Genomic DNA, 24,106 nt, shown 5'->3' with positions numbered 1-24,106 from the left:
GTGTGTGTGTGTGTGTGTGTGTGTGTGTGTTCGTTTGTGTGTGTGTATTTGTTTCAAAGAGAAAGTCAAAAAGGTGAACAGCAGGTTAGTCAGAGTCTGAAGTTCTCTTTCCTGTTTGTTTAACTGTGACATGTGACAGCAGCTACTCATTAACCAGGCGAAAATGCTAAAACTCTTGAGAATAGAAAGTAAAAGTAAAATAAAACAAACACATAGTCATACCAGAGCATGGGGTAATGACCGGGCGTGAAAAGAGCAGCCAATGTCTAAGTGCCTTACATTTCTTCTAATGCCAATATGAGAAAATGACTGTGGTGGCGGGCGTGGTTTTGGCTCGTCTGCAGGGGGGAGAGAGCGACGGAGTGAGCGAGCAAGACGCCGGGAGACCTAGCTGCTTTTTCAAAGAAACAGGAGAAATAAAAAGGATATTTCACTTAAAGCTACTGTGTCGTGCCGACTCTGTACCCCCCAAGAACCTACGCCGTGACAGTGGCACCCAACGTAGCGGGGAGACGACGAGCGACCGCAGGGGATGCCGGCTCAGCCGATCATGGCGCTGGGACAGATGATCGGCGAGCTGGCGGTCATCCAGCACGACCAGGCAGAGACCAACCGGCAGTTCCTGGGAGGACTCCAAGCCCAGGTGGGAAGACAGGCCCAGGCTCTGGAGCAACTGGCGGCGCGACCGGCCGGACTGGCGCTCCATCAAATGACGGCGGAGGATGATGCGCAGTCCTTTTTGGAGGCCTTTGAGGCGATGGCGGAGGCGTGCGGCTGGCCGGCGGAGGAGTGGCCAGTCCGGCTTTTGCCTCTCTGGTCCGGGGAGGCGCAGACGGCGGCCATGGGGCTGCCACCGGCGTCCGTGCGTAAGGCGGTCATCGACAGGCTGGGGCTGCTGCCAGAGGACCACCACCGGCGGTTTCGGCAGACCAGGTTGGAGCCAGAGGACCGGCCGTTCGTGTACGGACAGCGCCTCAAAGACGCCACGAACAGATGGCTGCTGCCTAACAGCGACGGGGGGGTGGATGCCGTGATGGAGAAGGTGGTGTTGGAGCAGTTTGCGGAGGGGCTCCCAACCCGGACGGCAGCGTGGGTGAAATACCGTCCGCCGACCCTCAAAGCTGCCATCACCCTCGCGGAGGATCACCTGGCGGTGCACCCCAGCAGACAGCGGGACCAGGGGGTTACGCCATCCCCGGCCCGACCAGCACAACGGGGAGGGGGGCAGCAGCAGCCGGTGGAGCGACCCGTGCCGGCCCCACAACGGACATCGTTCCTCCCGGCCCGCTACCCACTGACAGCAGAGAGCTCCGGCGCCCTTCCCGACCCCACAGAGGGGCTCTCAAACGCCGGGGCAGGTATGTTGGAGGTGTGGGCAGCCCGGACACCTCCGGAGAGAGTGTCTGCTGATGGAGGTGGGACAGGTGATTCGGGTTGCCGGCGTTCCAACACCCTCCCCCGGTCCGGGAGCGACGTACCGCGTTCCGGTAAGAATCCAGGGGGGTATACGGCAGGCGATGGTGGATTCAGGCTGTACGCAGTCTATGATACACCACAGCCTGGTTCGGCCCGGGGCATTGGTGGAGGCATCACGGGTGAAAATAAGGTGTGTGCATGGGGAAGTTCACGCGTATCCCATAGTGTCCGTGGAATTTAGGCATAGAGGGAAAAAGCATAGTGTGAAGGTAGCGGTTAGCTCCCGCCTGACGCACCCCGTAATTTTGGGAACAGATTGGCCAGGGTTTAATAAGCTAATGGGGCTGTCCGCGGGGGTGCGTTCACGACCGACAGGGTTATGCGGTATGTGTGCGGTGCTCAGCGGTGACGGAAGGTTGTCCGACGCTGCAGACGGGGAGGGGGAGCCAGCGGAGCCTCCCGTAGAATCTCCGCCGGTTCCCAGGTTTCACTCCATGGAAGATTTTCCACTTGAGCAGTCTTGTGACGATACTCTACGCTCAGCTTACGACCAAGTGATTAGGATTGATGGTCAGTTGGTGCGCCCTAACACAGCGCAATCATATCCACACTTTTCATTGATTAGGGACAGATTGTATAGAGTGAGTCGTGACACTCTGACGGGGCAGGAAAACACCTAATTGCTGGTGCCGAAAAGCCGTCGGGAAATGATTTTCCAGGCGGCTCATTATAACCCGATGGCGGGGCATATACGGGAAAACACTACACCGGATAATGACCCGATTTTATTGGCCAGGCATCCGGCAATCCTGTCCGGAGTGTCAATTAGTGAACCACCCGGCCATTCCGAGGGTGCCGTTGCGTCCTTTACTGTTGGTAGAGGTCCCGTTCGAACGAATCGGCATGGACCTCATCGGGCCATTTCACCAGAGCACACACGGATATCGCTTTGTGTTAGTCATTATTGGATTTTTATTATGGAACGCTTTATCCGGAATCAGTGCCATTGCGTAACATTTCTGCTAAGAGCGTCGCGCAGGCTCTGTTTCAGGTGATCTCCCGAGTTGGAATCCCTAAGGAGATTCTGACTGACCAGGGCACCTCGTTCATGTCGCGCACACTGAGAGAACTTTACGGGTTATTGGGCATTAAGTCCATTCGTACGAGCGTGTATCACCCACAGACCGACGGGCTGGTGGAACGTATGAATAAGACTGAATGAAGTCCATGATCCGTAAATTTATTAGCGAAGATGAACGCAATTGGGATAACTGGCTTAATCCTCTGTTGTTTGCAGTGCGGGAGGTTCCCCAGGCCTCCACGGGATTTTCTCCCTTTGAACTTTTGTTTGGCAGGACACAGAGGGGGGTGCTGGACCTGATTAAAGAAAACTGGGAGGAAGGTCTGAGCCCTGGCAAGAACGAGATCCAGTACGTCCTGGACCTGCGAGCAAAGCTCCACACACTGGGTAGGATGTCACGGGAGAATTTGCTCCGGGCCCAGGAACGGCAACAACTGCTGTACGACAGAGGAGCCAGGCTGCGACAATTCACACCGGGAGAAAAGGTACTTGTTTTACTTCCTTCTTCCAACTCTAAACTCCTGGCTAAGTGGCAAGGGCCCTTTGAGGTCACACGGCAGGTGGGGGATGTCGACTATGAGGTGGTGTGATCTGACCGGGGCGGAGCTACGCAAATATACCACCTAAACCTCCTGAAAGCCTGGAGGGAGGCGGAGTCTATTGCCCTGGTGTCTGCGGTATCAGAAAGAGAAGAGCTGGGGCCGGAGGTGCCAAAAGCGGCTAATCCCACCCCGCTCCCGTACGAGGCCCGTCTCTCCGAGGACCAGAGAACGGACATTGCCCAGTTGCAGAAGCAGTTTGCTGATGTGTTCTCCCCCCTGCCAGGCCGGACCGACCTGATAGTTCACCGAATCGAGACTCCCCCGGGGGTGACGGTAAGATCACGACCCTACAGGATGCCCGAACACAAAAGAAAAGTGGTTCGGGGGGAATTGGCTAGTATGTTGGAGATGGGGATAATAGAAGAGTCCAACAGCGCCTGGTGTAGCCCCGTCGTTCTTGTGGCTAAGAAAGATGGGTCGGTACGGTTATGTGTGGACTATCGCAGGGTGAATGATGTGTCGCAATTTGATGCTTACCCAATGCCCCGGGTCGACGAACTCCTGGACCGGCAGGGCACTGCACGTTTCTTTACGACAATTTAACCAAGGGCTACTGGCAGATTCCTCTGTCTCCAGAGTCCAAGGAAAAAACTGCGTTCTCCACTCCGTATGGGTTATACCAATTGACCACGCTTCCCTTTGGCTTGTTCAGTTCCCCGGCCACATTCCCGCTCCTCCATACCCCTAACTTTTCTTTTCCCTTCACTCTGTAGACTGACGCATCGGACAGAGGGCTGGGGGCCGTTTTGTCCCAGGAGGTGGGGGGGGTCGACCGCCCCGTCTTATACATCAGCCGGAAGCTGTCCGAAAGGGAGGCCAGGTACAGCACGGTCGAGAAGGAGTGGGACGCTCATTCACCCTCTGTTCGGACCACGACCCGCTCCAATGGCTCCACCGCATGAAGGATACCAACGCCCGGATCACTCGGTGGTATCTGGCTCTACAGCCTTTTAACTTCAAGGTGGTCAATAGGCCGGGGGTGCAGATGGTCGTATCAGACTTCCTCTCCCGCCCTCTTGAGGGGGAGGGGGGGGAGTAGGTTAGGCCGGTGGGCTTCCTGGCCTAAGTCGGGCGGTGGGGGTATGTGGTGGCGGGCATGGTTTTGGCTCGTCTGCAGGGGGGAGAGAGGGGGAGTGGCTCAGGGAACGGTGCCAGGTGAAGGCAATTGGCCTCAGCTCAGCTGATTGTACGTTGATTATGTGTTCAAAGAAACAGGAGATATAAAAAGGATATGTGCCGACTCTGTACCCCCCAAGAACCTATGCCGTGACAATGACTTTTAACTGACTCAATACCCAGTAAACATTGGGAACATGAGTTTATTCTCTCAATTGCTAGTTTTAAGTCTTCTTCAAAACAGCATGATGTTCGTTTAGCTAATGATGCTCCATTAGAGTAGAATAGATGATAATGCAGGGTATGCTTTTAATGGTAAATGGACTAGTATTAGTACTTTTCTGATCTTCCCACCAGTTCTTTATTACTACATCAGGTATTACATTACATTCATGCCAAAGTCACACACTGCAGGCTTTAAATAAGTGAGTCCACTAGCGTGGCCGAGGATCGGTCCCCTGATTGAACGATTGGCATTCTTATGACGCATGTACTCACCCATGTTTCATGTGACCTCATGTGACCACTTTTTGTTTTCTATTAAATACAATTTGTACTGTGTTGTAACCTGCATATGTCATTTACAGAGATGATACAAAATAAATGGTTTGCATGGTGGTGTAGCCTCACAGCAAGACGTTCTATTCCGAGCTTGTAACCTCATTTTTCATGAAGAATGGTTTCCCCCCACAGCCTATGTTAATTGATAACTCGAATTTTCCGGTAAATATGAATGTGAGCGTGAATGGTTTTCCACCTATCAGATGGGTGGATTAGAAAGAAATGCTGTATGTTTGGCAAAACGTTCAGTGCTGTAGCAAATATATTCAGGTGTCTCACTTTTGCTGTGCTCCACTAACAACATTTAAAAAATGTTATAAATGCTTGTTGTGGTTGTTCTTGTGATATCACATCTTGTATTTTCCGAGCAGTTCCCACATTATTTTTCAGGAAAAAGGAGGTAATAGAATTCCAAATGTCTTGTTACCAAAATGAAAGCATCTCAGTCATTACTTTCTTATGAGGTCACATATATGTTGAGAATTGGTGATAAGAGAGCAGACAGTCACTGAACACAGGAAATAATGTTTTTAAATGTATTTATGAAAAAATATATTTCATTTTGACTGAGACAACAGGCACATTAAGCATAGACATATATACAATTCTCTTTCATAAATCCGACATTATTTACAAAAGGAAAAATTAAATAGGAAACTATCTTCTGGGTGATATGTACACATTGCATTGGTTTCTTAAATTAATGAAGATAGTACAAAGACACGACTACAGATATTTTTGGTATCATAAGGAATAAAAAAGATGTAAAAAAACACTCTATTTGGAGCCCTTCAAAGTTTTCTTTTTTCCTAAATATACAACAACCCTGATCAGTGACTGGCAGGTTGCGTCTTGGAAATGTTGCCCTTGTCTCTGCTGGGATCCTGTTTATTGGTTGTGATAGCATTGGCTGAAGGCAGCGTGAAAGAAAAAAGCATCATTTTTTTGTTGCTTTTTGATTCATAGAAAAATAAACTTTGATGATGTACTACAATCGAGAAAAAACGTATATAACGTAAAAGTATTTATCGCAGGAAGACAACGGTAAAATTATTTTTGTAAGATGAAGCTATGCTACACTTTCTACCAGACTGAAACCTGTTCAAGCCGAAACATTTTGACTGCAATTAGAATCAGGGATAAATTGTACATAGGAGGGGCTTAAAAATACATCACCAGTCGAAAGACCTCCAGTGGCTACAAATGAGGTTTTTTTTGGGCTCATAAAGCAACAACTTGAACACAAGATGAAAATATAATCCCTCTGTATTCAGGGGTCCTGCTGTAGTTTTTCATAAAAAGAGGCACTTCAGAGTATGTTTCTTTTTACAGGCCACCATGTGATTCTTCAAGAAAATAAAAAGTTTTCAAGTTCAGCTCTCAGACAGAAAATATTAAAGTTGTTTGATTCAAAATAAACAATCTGTCTCCTTTTCCTGTCAGCAGGTACACTGACTATTTGATTAACACATCATACTGTGAGATTACACGCAAAACGGTGATTGGAGAGGATAGCTAAGGCACCGGTTTCTCCGATTGGTGGACACATCCAATTATTTTTGTTCTCCCAATCTTGATTGATCCAAAGAACAGTCAGATATACTAACAGAAATATTATATTAAGATATAAAGTACAAAAAAAGATAATAGTGCAAATGACGCAGGTTTTTGACTCTTCCTCTTTTCTCTCATTTGTTGCTCTTTCTTTCTTAACAGATTGTCATATGAACATTGGCAGCATTGAAGCAGAAAAAAGTATTTTTTTCTAGTTTCTTTCTGTTGAGCAGCAGAAATAAATATTAAATAAAATAAATTGTGTTGAATAGATCCTCGGGGGGAACACTTTTCAAGCCTTCAGCATAATAGATCCCCTGCGGTATGAAACCTGGAGCTTATACCTGAGAATGACACAGATTTCCAGCAGTTAGTCAGCAGCACAGCTTCTTCTGGGTCCAAAAATATACAAATAAAATATTTTGCATTATTGTTTGTTATCGGCATTTCTTAACATTAAATAAATGTTGAGAAATTATTCAAACGTGATGTATAAATATCTGGAAGTCACAACATGAGACTGTTTCAGTAAATAATGTGATACAACTCAATCTGACATGAGAGTATTATCAGGCTCCTGTAATATTGGCTTGATAATTAACAGCGTCAGCCTTCCAATTAACAACAAACTGATGTATAAAATAAATCCAGTGATTTAATTATTTACTTTTTTAAAGAATCTTATTCTTCTGGTGAATATTTATTGTACTTTTGTACAATTTTTTTGTAGGAAATCTGGAGGCTAAGGAAGAAGTGTTAGTGTCATACTTTCTGGCAATTGTTTATACGTAACCCCTTTTTATCTGTTCAGTGTGGCAAAAGGACCAAATGGTAAATACAGTAATTCCCTCTGCATATTTGTGTAGGTAAATGTGTCCTCACCTCAGTAGCAAACACACAGTGCTCCATCTCCTCCGGGATGATGAAAACTGGGTGATACAGGCCGTCCTTGGAAAAACTGAGAGGAGGAACGATGACGGACGAGTCACACTTCTTACTGTAAGACAAAGGAGGTTGGTAAAGCCACAACAACAAATATCCTAACAGAAATACTTTGTGAAGGAGTATGAGCACTGGAATGATCTAATAACAGACAAACATACTGCAACATTGCTTTAAAGAAGAAAACATTTAAGACAAAAAGAAAAACACTGAGAGCCTTTAAAACCATCGTGGGGTTCTTACGGGTCAAACTTGTTCCTGGCCATGCGCTGCTCGTCTCTTGCCAGGTTACAGTCTGCCATTTGGTTCTTAAAGATGGCATTGTTGTCGCCACCGTTCTCCACCAACGCCGCGTCCTTATTGGACACTTTAAGTTGTCCCCCCGGAATGAGGAAGGCCTCCTTCTCTCTCAGGCTACACAGCGGCGCTCCTGGTAAGCCCCCATTATAGGATCCACCCCCACTGACCAACGTGTTGCGGTTGTTTGCCGTCTCCAGGTTGTTCTTCACCGACGTGGTCATGCCTGTTAGCTTCCTGCCCCGTCGGAGCTGACGCAGAATGTGGATGGCAGCGAAAACGAGCAGGGTGAGCGTCACCAGGCCGAGGGCTACGGCGGCAATCAGAGCAGAAGGGGCGTCGGGATTTCCTGGCGGTTTTGTTGTTGCCATGGGGACGGGGTACTCGCAGCGCGCGCCCATGAAGCCCAGTGGACACTTGCATACGGGGCCAGTGAAGTGGGTGTAACACGCGCCACCATTGTGGCAGGGGAAGTGGTCGCAGGAGCTGATGCGCATGGCGCAGTCCTTACTGGTGAAGCCTAGTGTGCACGTGCAGGTGAAGTCGTTGATGCCATCGACGCAAGTGCCGGCGTTGAAGCAGGGGTTGCTGGCACAGTCATCAATGTTGGTCTCGCAACGGGAGCCGGTGAAGCCGGCCCGGCAGCGGCACATGATGCGCTTACCGAGGTCCAAACACTGAGCGCCTGAGAAGAGCAGACAAAGGAAGGTTTTAGAGAAAAGACACCTAAAAGAAAAAAGGTTAATAACTGCAATGATTAGGAGGTACGAATCTGATCGCCGATCAAGATAATAATTATTAATTATTGTAGCTCAGGTTCTGGAGAATCAAATCAAGCAAAAACTATTGTGCCTTTTTTTGAAAAATGGGAATGCAAGTTAAAGCTTCATAATAAATCACTAAAACCCAATAAATGGAAACAAATCCACCTAATAAAACAAAGAATGTAGTGAAATGTATCAGCAACAATTAGAAGGTCAAAGAAAAGAAAGGGGTATATAAAAGAATACATATTTTGTTTTTTTACTGATCTAAAAACTAATTCACTAGGAAGTGACTGAAAAAAAAGTAATGCTGTCATGTTAGGCAGTAGAACATACTGAAATCCCAAATTGAAACCTCTTCAACTCTGAGGAAAGTTAATATATAGTGATGTTACACATCAAATTAAACAGCAGAACCGAGCCATATTTTCTGTGGATGGAGGTTACATCTGATGGTGGTTGTCCCTGCAGTGGTCCTGTCGTACACTTGGCATTGTTGTCGCCACCGACAGTACTTGCAATACTAATAATTCCTCTGCAAATTTGTAATTATCTATTTAGGTTTATACAAATTAAAACAAATTGAATTTAAATCAATTTTTACATGCTCCAATACCACTGAAAAACACCACATAAATGAATGATCAAATATGATAACGTTAACTCACAAGACAAAAATTGGAACACGTAGCTGCTTGTAACATTTGTAGCTCAGCGCTACTTTGGGCTAAACACACAGCTCTCTACAGAAAGAGACACACGGTCCGCACATATGCAGCTCACCCCTCTTTGGTTGCTGACGAACATTGGACATTGGCAATCACTAGCGCAGCGCACCTATATTTATTTTCATCATTCCGATGCTTATTTTGCAGCTATTTCTATTAATTTGTTCGAAACCAGTGGCAGCTGGCCAATAGAGGGCCTTTGAGCCTGGCCCCGCCTTGAGCCACAAAAAAAAAAAACATACATTGTGTAAATGTGTTTTTGAAATATGGAATATGACCAGTAGTATTTGAAAAAGAAGATATCTGCTCAAAATAAATGCTTCTCATGCACATCCTCTCCGCCTGTCTGCATGTCTAAGAAGCAGGCAATTACTGACTAAAGATATAAAAGAGTGACATATCATTTAGCCAATCGTCCTAGCGTCCTAAAATAGATTCAGCCATTGGCCATTGTAGGGTCGATCCCAGGCTGCGCTCTTTTGGTGCCTTTTTAACAACATGACAATGGCGAGCAGTATTCTCGCAACCCAACCCGAACTCTGCTCCAAGAAAACTCTGCTCCAAGACCTGTTTGAGAGAAGAACTTTGTAGTAAAACAGCTGGACCGAGATCAACCTGACCTCAGAATCAGACAACAGACTGGCGTGAAAGGGAAACCGCACATGCAAAGCTTCTGGAGAGACTGGTAACGTGCACCCGGAAGGTTTGTCTAACTGGATGCAGTCCTAAAACCTTATTTTGCTTCCAATGCTTACTTAAATCAATGGGAGACAGATCCAGCATGAACATACACAGGAGTATAAGACATGAAGCAGTAGTTCAAAAAAATAAGAAAAGACTAGAACAGGACACACGTGGATACCTAACCATTTTAGGGAACGTTAACTTGCTTCCTAAGGAAACACAATGAGGAGGTGGATGAAAACAGGCACATTATATCCAAAATAATTGACTGCGTGATGTTTTGTGGGGCTTTTGAGTTGGTCTTCCCTCACCACACTAGGTTCATAGGAGCATCTTAATACATATATACATGTTCTATTTATATTATAGTATATCTATTATGATGATGTATATGATATGGTAATTATATCATGTTTTACTGAATATTATAAATATAATATTCAGTAAAACATGATATAAATATATATACTGGATTGCATGAATAGTATGTGCATATTATGTTAAGTGTTGGAATAAATGTTAAATACTTAAAGTAATAATGCATGTTTGATACCTTATTTGCATTAAATTATATTGGGATGTTTGCTGAAATTGAAGAAAGGAAATTCCACCAGCTGCCAATGTTCGAAACCTTCACAAATGTCTAAACAAAGTGCTAAGCTTTCATTTGAAATTTCATTTTGTGGTTATTTTTGGAATATGTATAGAGGTTGAAAAAATAAAATAAAAAAATAATATATATATATATTTTTTTTAGACCCTGAAACTAGTGTATTATGATGTAGTGAACACCAAAAGTGATATACAATTATTATATTTTGCCAAAATGTCCCCAAATAGTAATTTTGGAAATCTCGCCTGAACTACAGTATGTCCTTCACAATATATAAAGTATTCTTTGCAGAGAGAATGTTAACATATTGTGCTGTGATTTGATAGAGGTTTAGAGCTATAATATTATTATTAAAAGGGATAATCATCATAATCAAGTGCTTTTATTTCAGGCCCACATGAAACTTTTTCATTTGTGTAGTGCGGCATCTACATTTTGTCTTAAACTGCAACATATACTGTATATACTGATACTAACATATCTGACCAAAACATCACGAGTGTTCTCTTAATTATAGCACTTAGATTAGTCAAATAGACCATATGATTGCAGAGATATAAAAGTATGCAAATTGTTGTTTGAAGGAATTAAGTCAATTGTATTGCTATTTTTTTTCAGTAAAAAAAAAGAAAAAAATAAACTAGTGGAAAAGTGAGGTAATATGTACTTATTTTAGAAAGAAAAACCTCTATTTTATAGAGGTTATACATTATAATACAATTAATTCAAAACAACAAAGCTATGACACATTTCATTAGAAACCTCCTGAGGACATCTTTTCCACCGTTCGGAAGGTTCACTGTAGGAGATTTGTAAATTAGGACTATCATTTACAGACTCTTTCATCCGACCCCATCTTTTTCTGCACGTACTACTGAAGGATTACAGGAAAGGAAAGGATGTTCCTTAAGGCTGGCGCATACTTCTGCCATGTCGACGCACTCGTTTCAATTCATGGTTCTAAAAGTCTTGCGTGTAGAGCAATTCACCTCCAGAACAATAGGTGGAGCAACGTGTTTTGTTGAAGACGACCTAGAGTCACGTCTTTGTGTGTGGAAGTCGTTGGGTTGTTTATTTATTTATCATAGACTTTATTGTCCCGTGCGTCGACACTGCTGCGTATTTTTCTCCACAACTTTGTTCCCCTCGACCGGCAAACCGGCGTTTGCGGAGATCTCCCTCCGTGAATCAGAGGCCATCTGCGCGTCCTTATAGTCCGCCAATGACGGCTTGTAGAAGCGGTCATATTTACGCATTTCTTCTGACAAAGGTTCTTCAATCTGATCCGTTCTCTCGTAAACATTCTTTGTTTTAATAATGACGGTATCGGGCTATGAAAACGGAAATGTAAGACTTCGTAAAGGATGTAGTTAGCAGACCAATCGCAGCCTTGTGCGCTGCAGGAGGCTTGCGTAGCTTTTGACGCTACTCTAGAGAAATGGGTCGACGCACGCAAGCACGCAAAGAGGTGTGAAAAGGCACGCAAAGGACACCTCTTGCGTCTGCGTGTCCTTGCGTCTCTCTGAAAACGCAGAAGCATAAACTAGGCCTAATGCAGCGACTGAGCTTCTGGAGATGTATTACTGGTCGATGTAGAGGCACACAGCGAAGGATTCAACACTGCTCAGATAAAGTCCATAGCTCCATATTTGGTTGTTAGGTGCATGTGATGTGTTGCAACACTGAAAAACAAACAGCCACTTGGCAATTGTTAGGGTATTTTTTTCTCTCACTGTCAGGCTTACTGAGAGTGAGGAATGATTGCAGATAAACGATAAGCAGGCAGTGGTTCTTACATGCTAATGAGGACCAGAGGGAAAACTGACTGCAGTTGTAATATTCAGGGATAATACCATATTTGGTGATGCCAGTTCTGTCCCTGCAGCTGTCTGATCGTGATTATCGTGAATGGCTCAAACTCCATGCAGTGTTCTTTTTTTTAATCCTGTGAGTACCAAGGATCTCCGAATAATTTCTGCCCTTCCGGATAAAGACACATTTGCCAACCGAGCCTCAGCAAAACCTTGAAAATGCATCCACATTCTTTAAGTTATAACACCAGTGTTTTACCTGTACAATTGCTGTACAGGTAACCGTTTGACATATTCCAAACCATCTTGTCTTTCATAATGTTGTGAAAATCAACCTGCAGAGACTTGCACCTTGTTACTCATCCCAATAATTGTTATGGTACATCTTATCTTTTTTGTGAAAACAAAATCCATTTATCTGAATTTCCATCTGCACGGTGCTTTTCATGACCTGGTAAGTCTGACATCCTAGAAAAGTAGGAGCAACAATGGAGCAAACAGGGATCATTTTAGATGGATAATGTAATTTGGTTTCTTCGGCTTATTTTCTTGCACTTTTCATGCACTTCTCACCAGCGATAAACACAGCAGAGTGTAAAGAGTTTCATATTCTAAATCAAGAACAGATATCTGCAGTGCTGACCATGATGAATCACCAATGGATCAAGTTTCAAACCTCTGCAAGCTGATTAAACAAACTAAGAGTAATGGCTGCCTGCCAGACAGGAAGTAGTCGTTTAGGTAGAAGGAATGTTTTGGGGAACTGCTGATTCTAGTAAATTGGAAAGTAATTTAAGTACACCGGATACACATACAGTTTGCATGCCACAGTGACCAGGTGTTAGGTGATCTCATCAAACTATAAAATCAGGCATTTCAGGATTTTAAGTCAGCCCGGTACTGACTGCTGTCTTGGGTTGGAATCCTGCCAGAGAGGCCTGCAACCAGGTAGAGAGAAAGAGTTCTCTGGGGCCACTGCTAAAACAAGCTTGTTGACAATAGCAACAAAAAGGTTAAACTTGTTTGGGTTGTCAGGCAGAAGTAGATAAGACACAAGAGACTCCTACGTGACAATCAAGGAGTTTATCTGCTCTCTCAAACATAGAAATATCTAATGGGAACCAAAACATTATGAGTCCATCTTTACATAGATTCCGGGCTTGACATTAGCACCCATCCACCCGGTCGGCCGTTTTCTGGAATAATAAACTCATGCAGGGTTCTCAAGCCTCATGCAATGACCGCGACGCACCCGCATTTCAACCAGTTCACACGCCATACCTTCAGAAGGAAGAGCCAACCAAGTTGTCCTGCTAACGTTGTTTTGCACATGTATAATTTTTCCCTTTTGGCCCTGTACGCTCGTTACTAAGTAACATAGACGCGAGGACACAAGTGACAGGTGGAGGCTTAGAACATGAGGAGACCTGCTCAGTGCAAGGCGAGGATGTGGGGGCACATAGCAGGTGAAGGAAAACCCGTAACACAAAAGAGAGAAACTGAAAATGAAACTGAAAATAAAGAGAAGACAAAGAAAAGACTGTTCAACCAAAAGTGGAGGTCCAGTCGAGAACGGCTGGTTTACCAGTCAACAAAATAATGTATTGCACTGATTGTAGGACGTACGGCAGTGAAAAGGTTAAGGGGTCCCTTTTTTAGTTAGGCCCAGCAATTTCAAAATGGAAACAATAAAGGACCATGAAATTTCCATTTACCAGACGAAGACAACAAAGTAACCCTGCACCAGTCGTATGCAATGAGCTACTCTTTTTTGTCTTTATAATAATCAGTTGAATATGTTTTCATACAAAAGGAGCTCGGTGCACTTATAAGAGCTGAAGATTTGGTGACTGTACATATTTATAAGGTTCATTTACGTTTGAAAGGATTGTAAATCTAATTTACTTCAAGTAACATTTTTTTGGCAAAACCGTAGTCACCTCTAATCAAATTAAACCAACAACAAAAATTGTGGCTAATGAAATTGCTGAGTGGCTAGTAACTTTGGAAAACCACTAGTGAGCAAAAATGTTAACGTCAAGCCCTGTATAGAATAATTTAAGACAATGATCATTTGAACTGAATTAGATCTGAACATTTCTATTCCAACTTACTTATATGCCCTCTAGTCTAGTGGTTCTCCGGAAAAATACATAACTTTTAGAGGTCCCTGATTTGGCAATATCTTTACCACCAATACTAATCACCAAATATTGATGATCCCTATCAGCAGATCTTTTTGTTTGATGGTCGCAGCTCGTCGACAAGGATCCACGCTTCTTCTTTTTTTCTGTCCTTGTCCTACCAATAATTACAACCACAACTTAGCATATATCACCAACAATTCTAAATGTCATTCTATGACTTATAGTCATGTTATAGTCATTTATACTGTTCATTTGTTTTGGTGGGCCCTTTCTCAACAATACGGCAACACAGTTGCACCAACAGCACTTCCTCCTGAGGTAATTAAATCATTAAGAAGCATGCTTGTGTTTTGTATATCCAAAAAGCTTGGGCATCCTTCATTCTTTAAAATATTGTTTGCAAATATTAATTGCCGTTTGAAATGATTGTGTTTTCAGTTTTCATACACTTTAGAGATGCAATAGTGCTTTCAGATGGGTTTCACACAAACATTCCTGTGGGTTTTCTTTTGAAGACCATCAAAAATTACCTGCATTGAAAGACTAGTAAGTAATTTTTGAGTGACTTCAAGATCAAAGAGTGTCAGGTTCCTCTTTCAGAACGGCAAAAAACGATCTCTGAGCGGCGTAGACCTACCTCCTCACCCAAATGCAACTGCAAATCTCGTAAATGTTTTTTTTCTAACTTTACTGATATATTAGCACAACACAACGTCTTGAAAGTAGCACAGCGGCGTAAATAAAGTGATGTATCTTTTTTTATCTCTGCAATTTCCTTCTAACTTCCTTGCTTCCTAACCGCCCCTCCCCACCCCTGAAATGCCACACACGGCTGTTCCTCCCCTACACGTACGCAAATATGTTTGTGTATGCACGCACATGACGGACAGAGAGCACCATGGGGAGCCGAAATGTTCTCCCGACTACTACCTCCTTGTTGGAAACCTCGGGGAAACACGTGTATTTTCAATCTTGATCTCATATTAAAAAACTGATGAAAACGTGTGTTATGAATACAACTGATACTAAATTTTCCAACACACCTTGATTCTTCAGTTTCAAAACGCATTTGGATGAGGAGGAGAGTCCATGTCGCTACATGCCGTTTTTATATCGATTTTTACGCAGTTGTGAAAAAGGAACCTGCCACTTTTCTATTCAATCACAGTTAAATTATGATCTTCTGGAAAATTTGCTTCTAGAAATCTTCTCTAACTGGACCTCTTTATATTTTAGTTGAATACACCTGGTCTAAGAAGTGGTTCTCAAATGGGGGTACGTGAGCTAGATAGAGAAGAGATATCTTTTTAAAAACCATTAAAATCCTTAAAGTTGTGTAATGAAGATTCAATAAAATATATGACAAGACAAGTTCATGAATCTAATTTTATATTTAGCAGGCTATTCAATTTAATTATCCTAAAACCCCTGAGTCAGCAATGTGTATTACCTATTTTTGTTAACCAAAATGCTTGAGCTGGTTGCACAACTTACAGTAAAATCCTTAACAAAAAATGGAAACTGTACTGAATCACAGAAGGGACTGTTCAGACAGGACGTTTGATGGTTTATGATTAATTTGTCACTAATTAACCAACTTCAAAGTTGGAAACTTTCCATGGGAATTAACGGGACTTAAAAGTAAATATACAGGAATTAACATAAAATAGACTGGAAATTTGGTGGTAATTTAACTGTATTTACTTTGTCATACATAACAACATTTTGTTTGTCATAAGCAGACACGCATGCAAAAATTTCTTGTACAAATTCCGAAAATTGAATTTTTGACTTAATCCATTTGTGAATAGAACTTTATCCTTTTCCTTTTTTTTATTCATGATAACTTGCACTTTTTGATGGACCCCAACAGACGGGAATAATCAAACTAAGTGCTTCCCATATGTTTGACAACATGAGTGGGAGGGAGGTGCGTACGCGGAAATGAAAGCATGACCATGTTGGGAGCAAGCCCATGTGTGCGCTCACGTCTCTGTGCCTATTGGAATGTGCTCTCCCATGCTTAGAGATAAGTGGATAATTGTAAACGTAAAAAAAAAAAAAAAACTCGTTGGGGGGGCAGGGCGCATCCCTATCGAATGGTAGGGGAATCGGTATAGTGTACTTTTGTGTTGACATACATACATACTACTCTCACTGCTGTGAAAAGGTTAGCCTACTGTGTACAAATATATTTGGTATTAAAATTCACTTCAGTTTACCAAGTAATCGATATGCTAGGTAATGACGAAGACGTTCAGAAACAACACGTTATGTTTATGTTTCTGGCAGACCAGGTTCCCAACTAGCTGCATTCAGGGTCCAGCTGAGCCAGGCTTGCTTGTTATAAACTACCTTTAAGATCCCTGTTAAATGCTTTTGCAAAAAACCTTTACAAAGAAAAAAGGTTATAAAAAAGTTTCTGGAATGTTTGAAAATTTACTGTAAACGTTCCGCCCCCTATGCAAACCTATTGATAGATAAATAAAATTATTGACTGATAATCCACCCTTCATGATATAAAGGCGTTTAACCAAAGTCACACGGATGCAAAAATACAGTATAAACCACCTGAAGGGTTGTTGACCCTTCAGGTGGTTTATTAAAAGAACAGGATGATGCAGGTTCATCCAGTCGTAAAAATGTCTCTATGAAATCAAAGAAAGACAGACTGGATTTGGTGCTGCTGATTCATGATGCAACTTTTGTAATACACTCTTGCAAAAGTGATCAAATCTGCAGTGCGAAAGACCTTTGCATCATCATTGCAACTAACAATAGCATGCCTGGGCCCGTTCCTCGTACGTGGTTCAAACAGTCAATCAAATCTCCTATTAGTTGGGCTGTCACAATAACTACTTTTTGTTGTGCGATGTATTGCACCAAAATTAATTGCGATAGACAATATTATTGTAACTCTCGGACCATATTATGCCACTGGTGACATAATGACAACATAATAGCATTATACTGCAAGTATGCAAAAACGTTTTATTTTACAGAATATTTAGACTTTAGAAGCGGAATGTGGAAAAATATATCCCAAATAAATAAAACAAATAAATTGTTTCGAGGTTGAAAAACTGAGTGGGATGGTTGTTTTTAGGTGAGATTTTAGGTTAGTTATGTTCTGTATTCTCGTTGCCACTGATTTTAAACAGTCAACGTACCGGCTCGTTCCTGATGATTGAAGTCAGGCTATCTCGGTTTCGCGATGGCATTTAAAGACTCTCGTTAATCTGAACCAGACTTCAGTCATCAGGGTAATCGCAATCATAATCACACGTGCCACTTCAAAGAGGGGGGAAGCGTCGATCACAGAAACCGTGGTTTTCTAAGCTTATGAGTTCAAGAGTTTCTTATTTTGATTAAACTGTACAGTAAAGGTTCATACCGTTGGCGCAGGGGTTGCTGCTGCATTTATCGATCCTCTTCTCGCAGTTGGAGCCTGTATACCCAGACGGGCAGCGACAACTGTACCCACCGACCACGCTCTCCGTGCAGGTGCCTCCGTTAAAACACGGCCCGTCTGCGCAGGTCATGGCGCTGATCTCGCAGTTCTTCCCATAGAAGCCTTGAGGGCATTCGCACGAATAATCATTCTCCAAGTCCTGGGGGGAAAGACGAGAGGCGATAAGAGGGGAGGAGGTGAAAATCTTTCAGCCTTCTTAAATTGCATGATTATTATTTTATGCGCGCACGTGTCTGAATGAGGGCACGTGTCGGGCCCAAAAAACAAAACAAAGTATTCCGGACCTTCTTGGTGGAGCGTGGTGCCCCCCTTGTTCAATGGTTCAGGGTTAACTGAATTGTGTGCTTATTCTTGAAATGCGAAATGACTGAACATTAAAAGAAAAATATATTTAGTTATACAGGCTGATGGATCCAAACCCTTTAGAGCTTGGTGGAGCTGAGTGTAGGACTAAAGCTTCAGATCTGGGGACTGGGCTTACTTTGCAGCTGCCGCCATTCTTGCAGGGGTTGCTGTCACACTCGTTGGTCTCAATTTCACAGTTCTTGCTGGTGAACCCGGGCCTGCAGGTGCAGGTGTAGCTGCCCTGGCCGGTGTTGGTGCACGAGGCATCGTTCTTGCACGGCTTGTGGTTGGTGCAGTAATTCAGGTCTGGGATTTTGATACAGCACAAGTGAAACAGAAACGTTTGGTAGGTACAACTAAAGCGAAACATTCCTCTGGAAAACGTCAATCCTTTTTTCAAACATACTCTTCTTGTAAAATGTTTCTTAGGTATGTAGGGCAAAGGTTATGTAGCAACAGTTTTACAGAAGAATGAAAAAGATGAGTGACCTTTGTAGGAGTGTAGTGACTGCTACTATTTTTTTATTTATATTTACTTCTCTACCTTAAAATGGATCTCAGTTTGTCAATTCCAGTGTCCAGCACAAGAAGACACCCCTACTACCTTAAACAGCATCATAACATAACACAATATGACAAGGAATTTGTTGGCATTTTAATTTAGCTTTTGAGGTTGAAAAATGTCTAAGAATAGCGTTCTTCTATTTTTGCATGAGGATTAAATTAAGAGAAAAAGATTTTTAATTTTTTCTTTATCCCTCAAATGAAGACTATACACAGCGTGAATATGAAAGTAAAACCTGCAGAAACTATATGGCGTAGAAGCTATAAATGTGTAATACATTTTATGTTAAAATTTAAAAGAATTAAGTAGGGCTGAGCGGTATACCGGTTTCAAATTTCCATACGGTATGAATTTTTCATAGTCATAGTCATAGTCGTAATCAATGTAATAATAGCAGATAAATGTATTGTCCACCGCGTACCGATGGGGCCCAGCGGCCAGAGCTACGTCGCTCACGTGTATTGAGATGGAGTAGTGGTTATAATGTTGTAACAATAATTAATAACTCACAACTAACGCTCTTTAACAGGGTAAAACACCACAATGCAACACTTTGTGACACATAAACAATTTGGAACACGAATAGGCCTAATTGTAAAATAAAAATTACCCCACCGAAGTAACTCTGTTGCTACATCAAAAAATTGAAAAGAAACCAGAGATGCACCAACACTGTGTGCTGTTTGGGGGATTTTTGGTTTAGAAAAATCTGACCTAAGTTAGATCAGAAAACGATTTAGCAAAGTTTGTTGAGCCACTGGTATTGCCTCTGATGGCAACACTAGCAGCCACAACATGCTAACAAGCTAACAAGCTAACGCGCTGGCCAGTAGCGAGCAAGTTAGCCAGCGAGCGGTGAACAGCAGTGCTTTTCGGTGTCAATGAATGAATGCGTTAAAATACCGGGATATACCGGCATACCAACAGAATCAGGCTAAATAGTGTGAATTTTTGGCCGTACCCCTCAGTACTGGAATTAAGTTCAAGAATGAACGGCCTTGCGCACACACAGCTTTTACTTCTCATCGACATTAGCAGGCAACAATTAGCTAACGGACAACAAACATCTGCAAGAACATGATGAGAATACTGTAATAGAAATAAACATAAAAATGGACGCATGAGCTAAAAACATATGATAATTCATTGTCATTATCACTTAATATAAATTAAGTAGTCCTTAATTAATTATATCTGCAACAGTTAGTCGGCCAATTGTGACAAACGGCCGGACCACATCCAGACTCTAATATATATAGTGATACTTTGAAGGCTGGTTAACAGCTGACTTGATACGTGTATGCTTTAGTGGCAACATTCCTCTTTGTGTTGTTCACTTGAAACGCTTCTTTTGGGTCCCAAGACTGAGAGGTGTGCGTTGACGTCTGCAAGCCGCTGGATGATCCAGCTACCCACCTTGGTCACAGTACAGTCCTCCCCATCCCTCCCGACAGTTGCACTGCCACGGCTGCAGGCAGGTCCCGTGGATGCAGCCGGGGTGTCGGGCGCACTCGTCGCAGCGCTCGCCCTGCCAGCCCTGCCGACACACACACTCCCCGGGAGACTCGCACAAGCCGTGATCCTTGCTGCAACCTGCAGCACAGATGGCTGATGGGAGGAGGAGAAGGAACACACGGAAGGAGGGACGTCGAAGAAAGAGAGAGAGGGGGAGGAAAAAGAAAAGAGAGAGCATTACTATGAGTGCATGTGTGTCTCATGTTCTTCGTTCAAATCACAGACCACCCCCCTCCCTCAAGGTTTAACACACACACACACACACACACACACACACACTCACCCTTCAAGTGCTTGTTAAGTACTGACCAAGCAGCTGGCCCACACAACAAAAGCAACACATGCCATCTCTTTTCACGCACGGCAGCTCACATTAAGCTCCAGCGCGTGTTCCTGTTAAAACGTGCAAACCAGGGGCCCAACGGGGCCCCGACTGTTGAGCTAAAAACAAAAGGAGCAGACCCCAGAGCCAACACACACACACACGCATTGGAAACAACAGAATCTCTGAGATCCACAGCCACCAAGGAGAAGCAATGGCGTTGACAACTGCTTGACTTAACAATTTTAAGCCCACCGGACAAATAAATTAAGCGCCAAGAGTCCCATTCTTTAACCCTCCTTCCACCCACAAGCACCCCCGCCACAGCCTCCCTCCCAATCTGAAGAAACGTTAGAATAAAAGCAGGAGGGGGAGGAGTCGGGAAGAGGGTTCACAAGGCTGTTAAGAAAACGTTGCCCTTCTCAGGCAATGTTGGTGCTCTGTAGAAGCCACGCTGATCTCAACCTGTCACTCATCAGGTTGGCTGTCGAAACTTGTTCTCTTTATTTCATATATTTAAAATAATCTTCACTGTAGGAGCCCTTTACAAAACTGTACATAGAAACATGCCAACTTTCAACTAAATAACATTTTAATTGGAAATAAAATTCAGAGAAATACTATTAGACTTTTTTGAAATACTACAGTAGATAAAAAAATCTCTCAGTGTCATAGAATAACTGAGTTCACTATTAAGACACATATTTCCCGCTTCTTTCACCGATCTAATTTTACAAAAACATGGTGATGCCTTTGAGGACTCTCTCTTGGAGTTGACCCCTTTTATCAGTTATGCGCATCAGGCTTTACATCAGGGGGATTCAACTAAAATTTAAAGAGGTCCAGTTAGAGAAAAGTCCGGAAGATCATAAACTATTTAGTGTGATTAAGTAGAGCGATACAGTTGTATCAACATCTGCATGTAATCAATACACGACTGACGATTCAAACGAATTCAGTACGATTAAAAAACTCAATTGACAATATTTAGTGTCGCGTAACAAAGAACTGAACATCTATGTATGACTGCAAATATAAATATTGTTTACTTCAATTCAGAAAAATAAAATAAAGGGAAGAAATCTTTAAACATTCCAGAATATTCCATTTTCGGTTTCACATTTGGACCCGCACAGACTTGATTGGTCAAGTGGGAACATGTGGGATGTCTTAACTCGAATCCAAATGGTTTTGGCTTTAAGCCAGTAACGTAAAGACTACCAAAGCTGCGCCGGTTGAAAAGTGCCCCGTCAGGTTTTAAATCACACCCGTCGATATTAGCTTTAGGTCAGGGACGGATGGGACGGCTTCTGGGTCCGGATTTGGACCGCGGCCCACCAGTTAGTGACCTCTGATCTGGATGTTGAAAAGAACTGCATTTTCAAATGGCTTTGATCTGACACCACATCATTTGGTTACATTGAGTCGTTGTCCGCACTCACGGTGAGAGCAGTACACGCCCGTCCAGCCCCCCAAGCAGCGGCGGCCTCCGTTGTCGTCGCAGGTGTAGTGGCCGAAGGTGTCGTTGCGGGGCCGGCAGTAGGACGAGCAAGCGTTGCCGTGGTAGTACTCATTACACACTAAGTGGTAGGAGTAGTTAAGCTCGCTCTGGTTGCCAAACTGCACGCCCTGGGACCAGTCTTCCCCAACTCTTAGTCTGTGGCGGGTCGCCAGCCGACTGATGAGGTTATTCTGGTTTTCTGGATGAGCGAGGGAAGAGATGGAGAGACTTTGATGTCTTGTGACAGATGAGGAATTATTCTAAAAGAAATAAGTTGACACTGTTTAAATGTTACACAATCACTCTCATATTATATTATATTCCGTGGGGAAATAAATGTTGGTCTGTAATGACTTTACAGTGACCTGATGCTCTCTGCTTTGTAATAAAAAACTTCTAGTGCGTTAAAAATGGATAATGGAAAGTTTATAGTATTATCTACCTTCTATCGTGCTAGAAGATGAAACATGAGGAGAAATATAAGAATTTACTCTTCAAACAAGGACTCCTGCATTACCGTCTAATCAAACGTCAACACGCTTCTCTATTGGCTGCGCTGACGCCCCCCTGTGGTGAAGAACCAGCAGTTACCTGTAGAGTCCAGACCTGAAGACTCCGCGTTCCAAGCTTCAATGATCAGCGCGAAAGTCTCCTGAATGAGTTGGGAAGGCTTAGTCAATGGTGTAATCTAATATGTGAGCGATTATTGACCATGACCACGTTTAAATAAGTTCAATTTCGTACATTTTATACACAAGAAGCTGTCAGTATTTATTATAGAAGCGTTCTGTAAAGAATGTTGGGAAGCACATAGATTAGCGCAGCACTTGTTAAAGTTATGACTTTGTTAGACAAACCCTTAGATGTGAGTCACCTACCGGCCACTTGAAGCTGATGTCCACCTTGACGGGCGCGCTCGCGGATATGGATTTGGGGTCCGCGCCGAAGATCTCCGTGAACGCGATTCCGTACGTGCAGGGCGGCTCCGGTTTGGTATCGTCCTGCGAGTCCTGCGAGTGCTTGAGGCACACGCGGAAAAAGATCTGGCAGTCCTGGGTCTGGAACTGACAGACGCTGCGCGCGCTGGTGAAGGAGTTGATCTTCAGCTCGAAGACCGCCGAGGAAAAGATCTGATAAGGGGCACGGAGAGGAAAATAAAACTTCATTATGCCAAGAAATAAAAGATAAGTGGTAACCTACGGAATGAATGAGCATAGATACAGTACAGGTTCACTCGCCCTAACTTTGCAAAACATGTAACGTTTTCTTATTCCCGCAGATAACTATTATATATATATATGACGTCAGACTGTCCGGACTGTATAATTGACCAGTTACATAGATGCAAACATCTGATGTTTGCTTTTTTGTAATCCAAAAACAACCAAGTCAAATGAAGTAAATGTGTAAAAGCGGCTCGGCGTGCTGTGCGTATTGACGCACATCGTCCGACCTGTCCGCATTCTGCGCAGTGCCTGCGAGAGAAAACTAGAGCTGAATTGGTGCGTGTGTGCTGTCAGTGCGACTCACCGTCTGCGCCGATACGAACAGCAGGAGACACGGCAGTAAGGAGCGCGCCATGGCTCCGGGGGGCACAGCTCCGGAGGTCCGAGGAAGAGGTCGGATAAACGCGTAAAATCCACACCGGGTCCGAGGGAGACGGCGCGGAAGAGATACAACGTTCAGACGCTGCGGGAACAAATCCAGAAATACCCAGAGGGCTAAAAGTCAGCCCGTGCGCGTGTCAGCGGGCTGAATGAGGAGATCAAAAGGTATAACACGTAGAGAAGAGTTCCGCTATGCTGCTGAACTCTGGACTGTGCCAGCAGCGCTTGCTCCTCCTGCTTTATACCCAGGAGCAACAGGAAGAGGGCAGGGGGGTTGGGGAGGGGGTGGGGGCGCTGCAAAAAATATCCACCTGAGAAACAAGTTCTCGTCCACCGTTGAGGTGAAGGAACTCGGTTCCGTCAAATCGAAACTGTCCCTCTTTTCTCCTCCGACATTTACTGCGGCGGAACTTCCTGCCCGACGGGCTCGTGTCGCCGCTCCTCAGGTGCGGCAGATCCGCAG

The 24,106-nt window shown here is 43.6% G+C and overlaps 2 protein-coding genes across 3 annotated transcripts; one reads left to right on the top strand and one right to left on the bottom strand.

Moving 5' to 3' along the window:
- Positions 1-396: 396 nt before the first annotated feature.
- LOC144404843 (uncharacterized) lies at positions 397-3,953 on the top strand. 2 transcript variants are annotated; one of them, XM_078098518.1, is made up of 2 exons: positions 397-1,487; positions 3,813-3,953. In XM_078098518.1, exons 1-2 carry the CDS (start codon positions 533-535, stop codon positions 3,815-3,817), a joined length of 960 nt encoding a protein of 319 aa, XP_077954644.1. In that variant the 5' UTR covers positions 397-532; the 3' UTR covers positions 3,818-3,953. The 2 variants fall into 2 exon arrangements, with proteins under 2 accessions (XP_077954644.1, XP_077954643.1); XM_078098517.1 differs by lacking the exon at positions 3,813-3,953 and adding an exon at positions 2,714-3,767.
- A 1,345-nt stretch (positions 3,954-5,298) lies between these two features.
- Positions 5,299-23,889, bottom strand: dlc (deltaC). Its single transcript, XM_040199348.2, has 10 exons — positions 23,567-23,889; positions 22,915-23,166; positions 22,628-22,688; positions 21,978-22,235; positions 20,115-20,306; positions 18,270-18,439; positions 17,711-17,927; positions 7,516-8,254; positions 7,213-7,327; positions 5,299-6,674 (listed from the first exon to the last, which is right to left on the bottom strand). Exons 1-10 carry the CDS (start codon positions 23,615-23,617, stop codon positions 6,669-6,671), a joined length of 2,061 nt encoding a protein of 686 aa, XP_040055282.2. The 5' UTR covers positions 23,618-23,889; the 3' UTR covers positions 5,299-6,668.
- Between the last annotated feature and the right edge of the window lie 217 nt (positions 23,890-24,106).

This window comes from Gasterosteus aculeatus, chromosome 1, assembly GCF_964276395.1.
Source record: "Gasterosteus aculeatus chromosome 1, fGasAcu3.hap1.1, whole genome shotgun sequence".
Taxonomy (NCBI): domain Eukaryota; kingdom Metazoa; phylum Chordata; class Actinopteri; order Perciformes; family Gasterosteidae; genus Gasterosteus; species Gasterosteus aculeatus.
The sequence above is the reverse complement of the archived record's forward strand: the minus strand, read 5'-3'. Positions and strand labels throughout refer to the sequence as shown.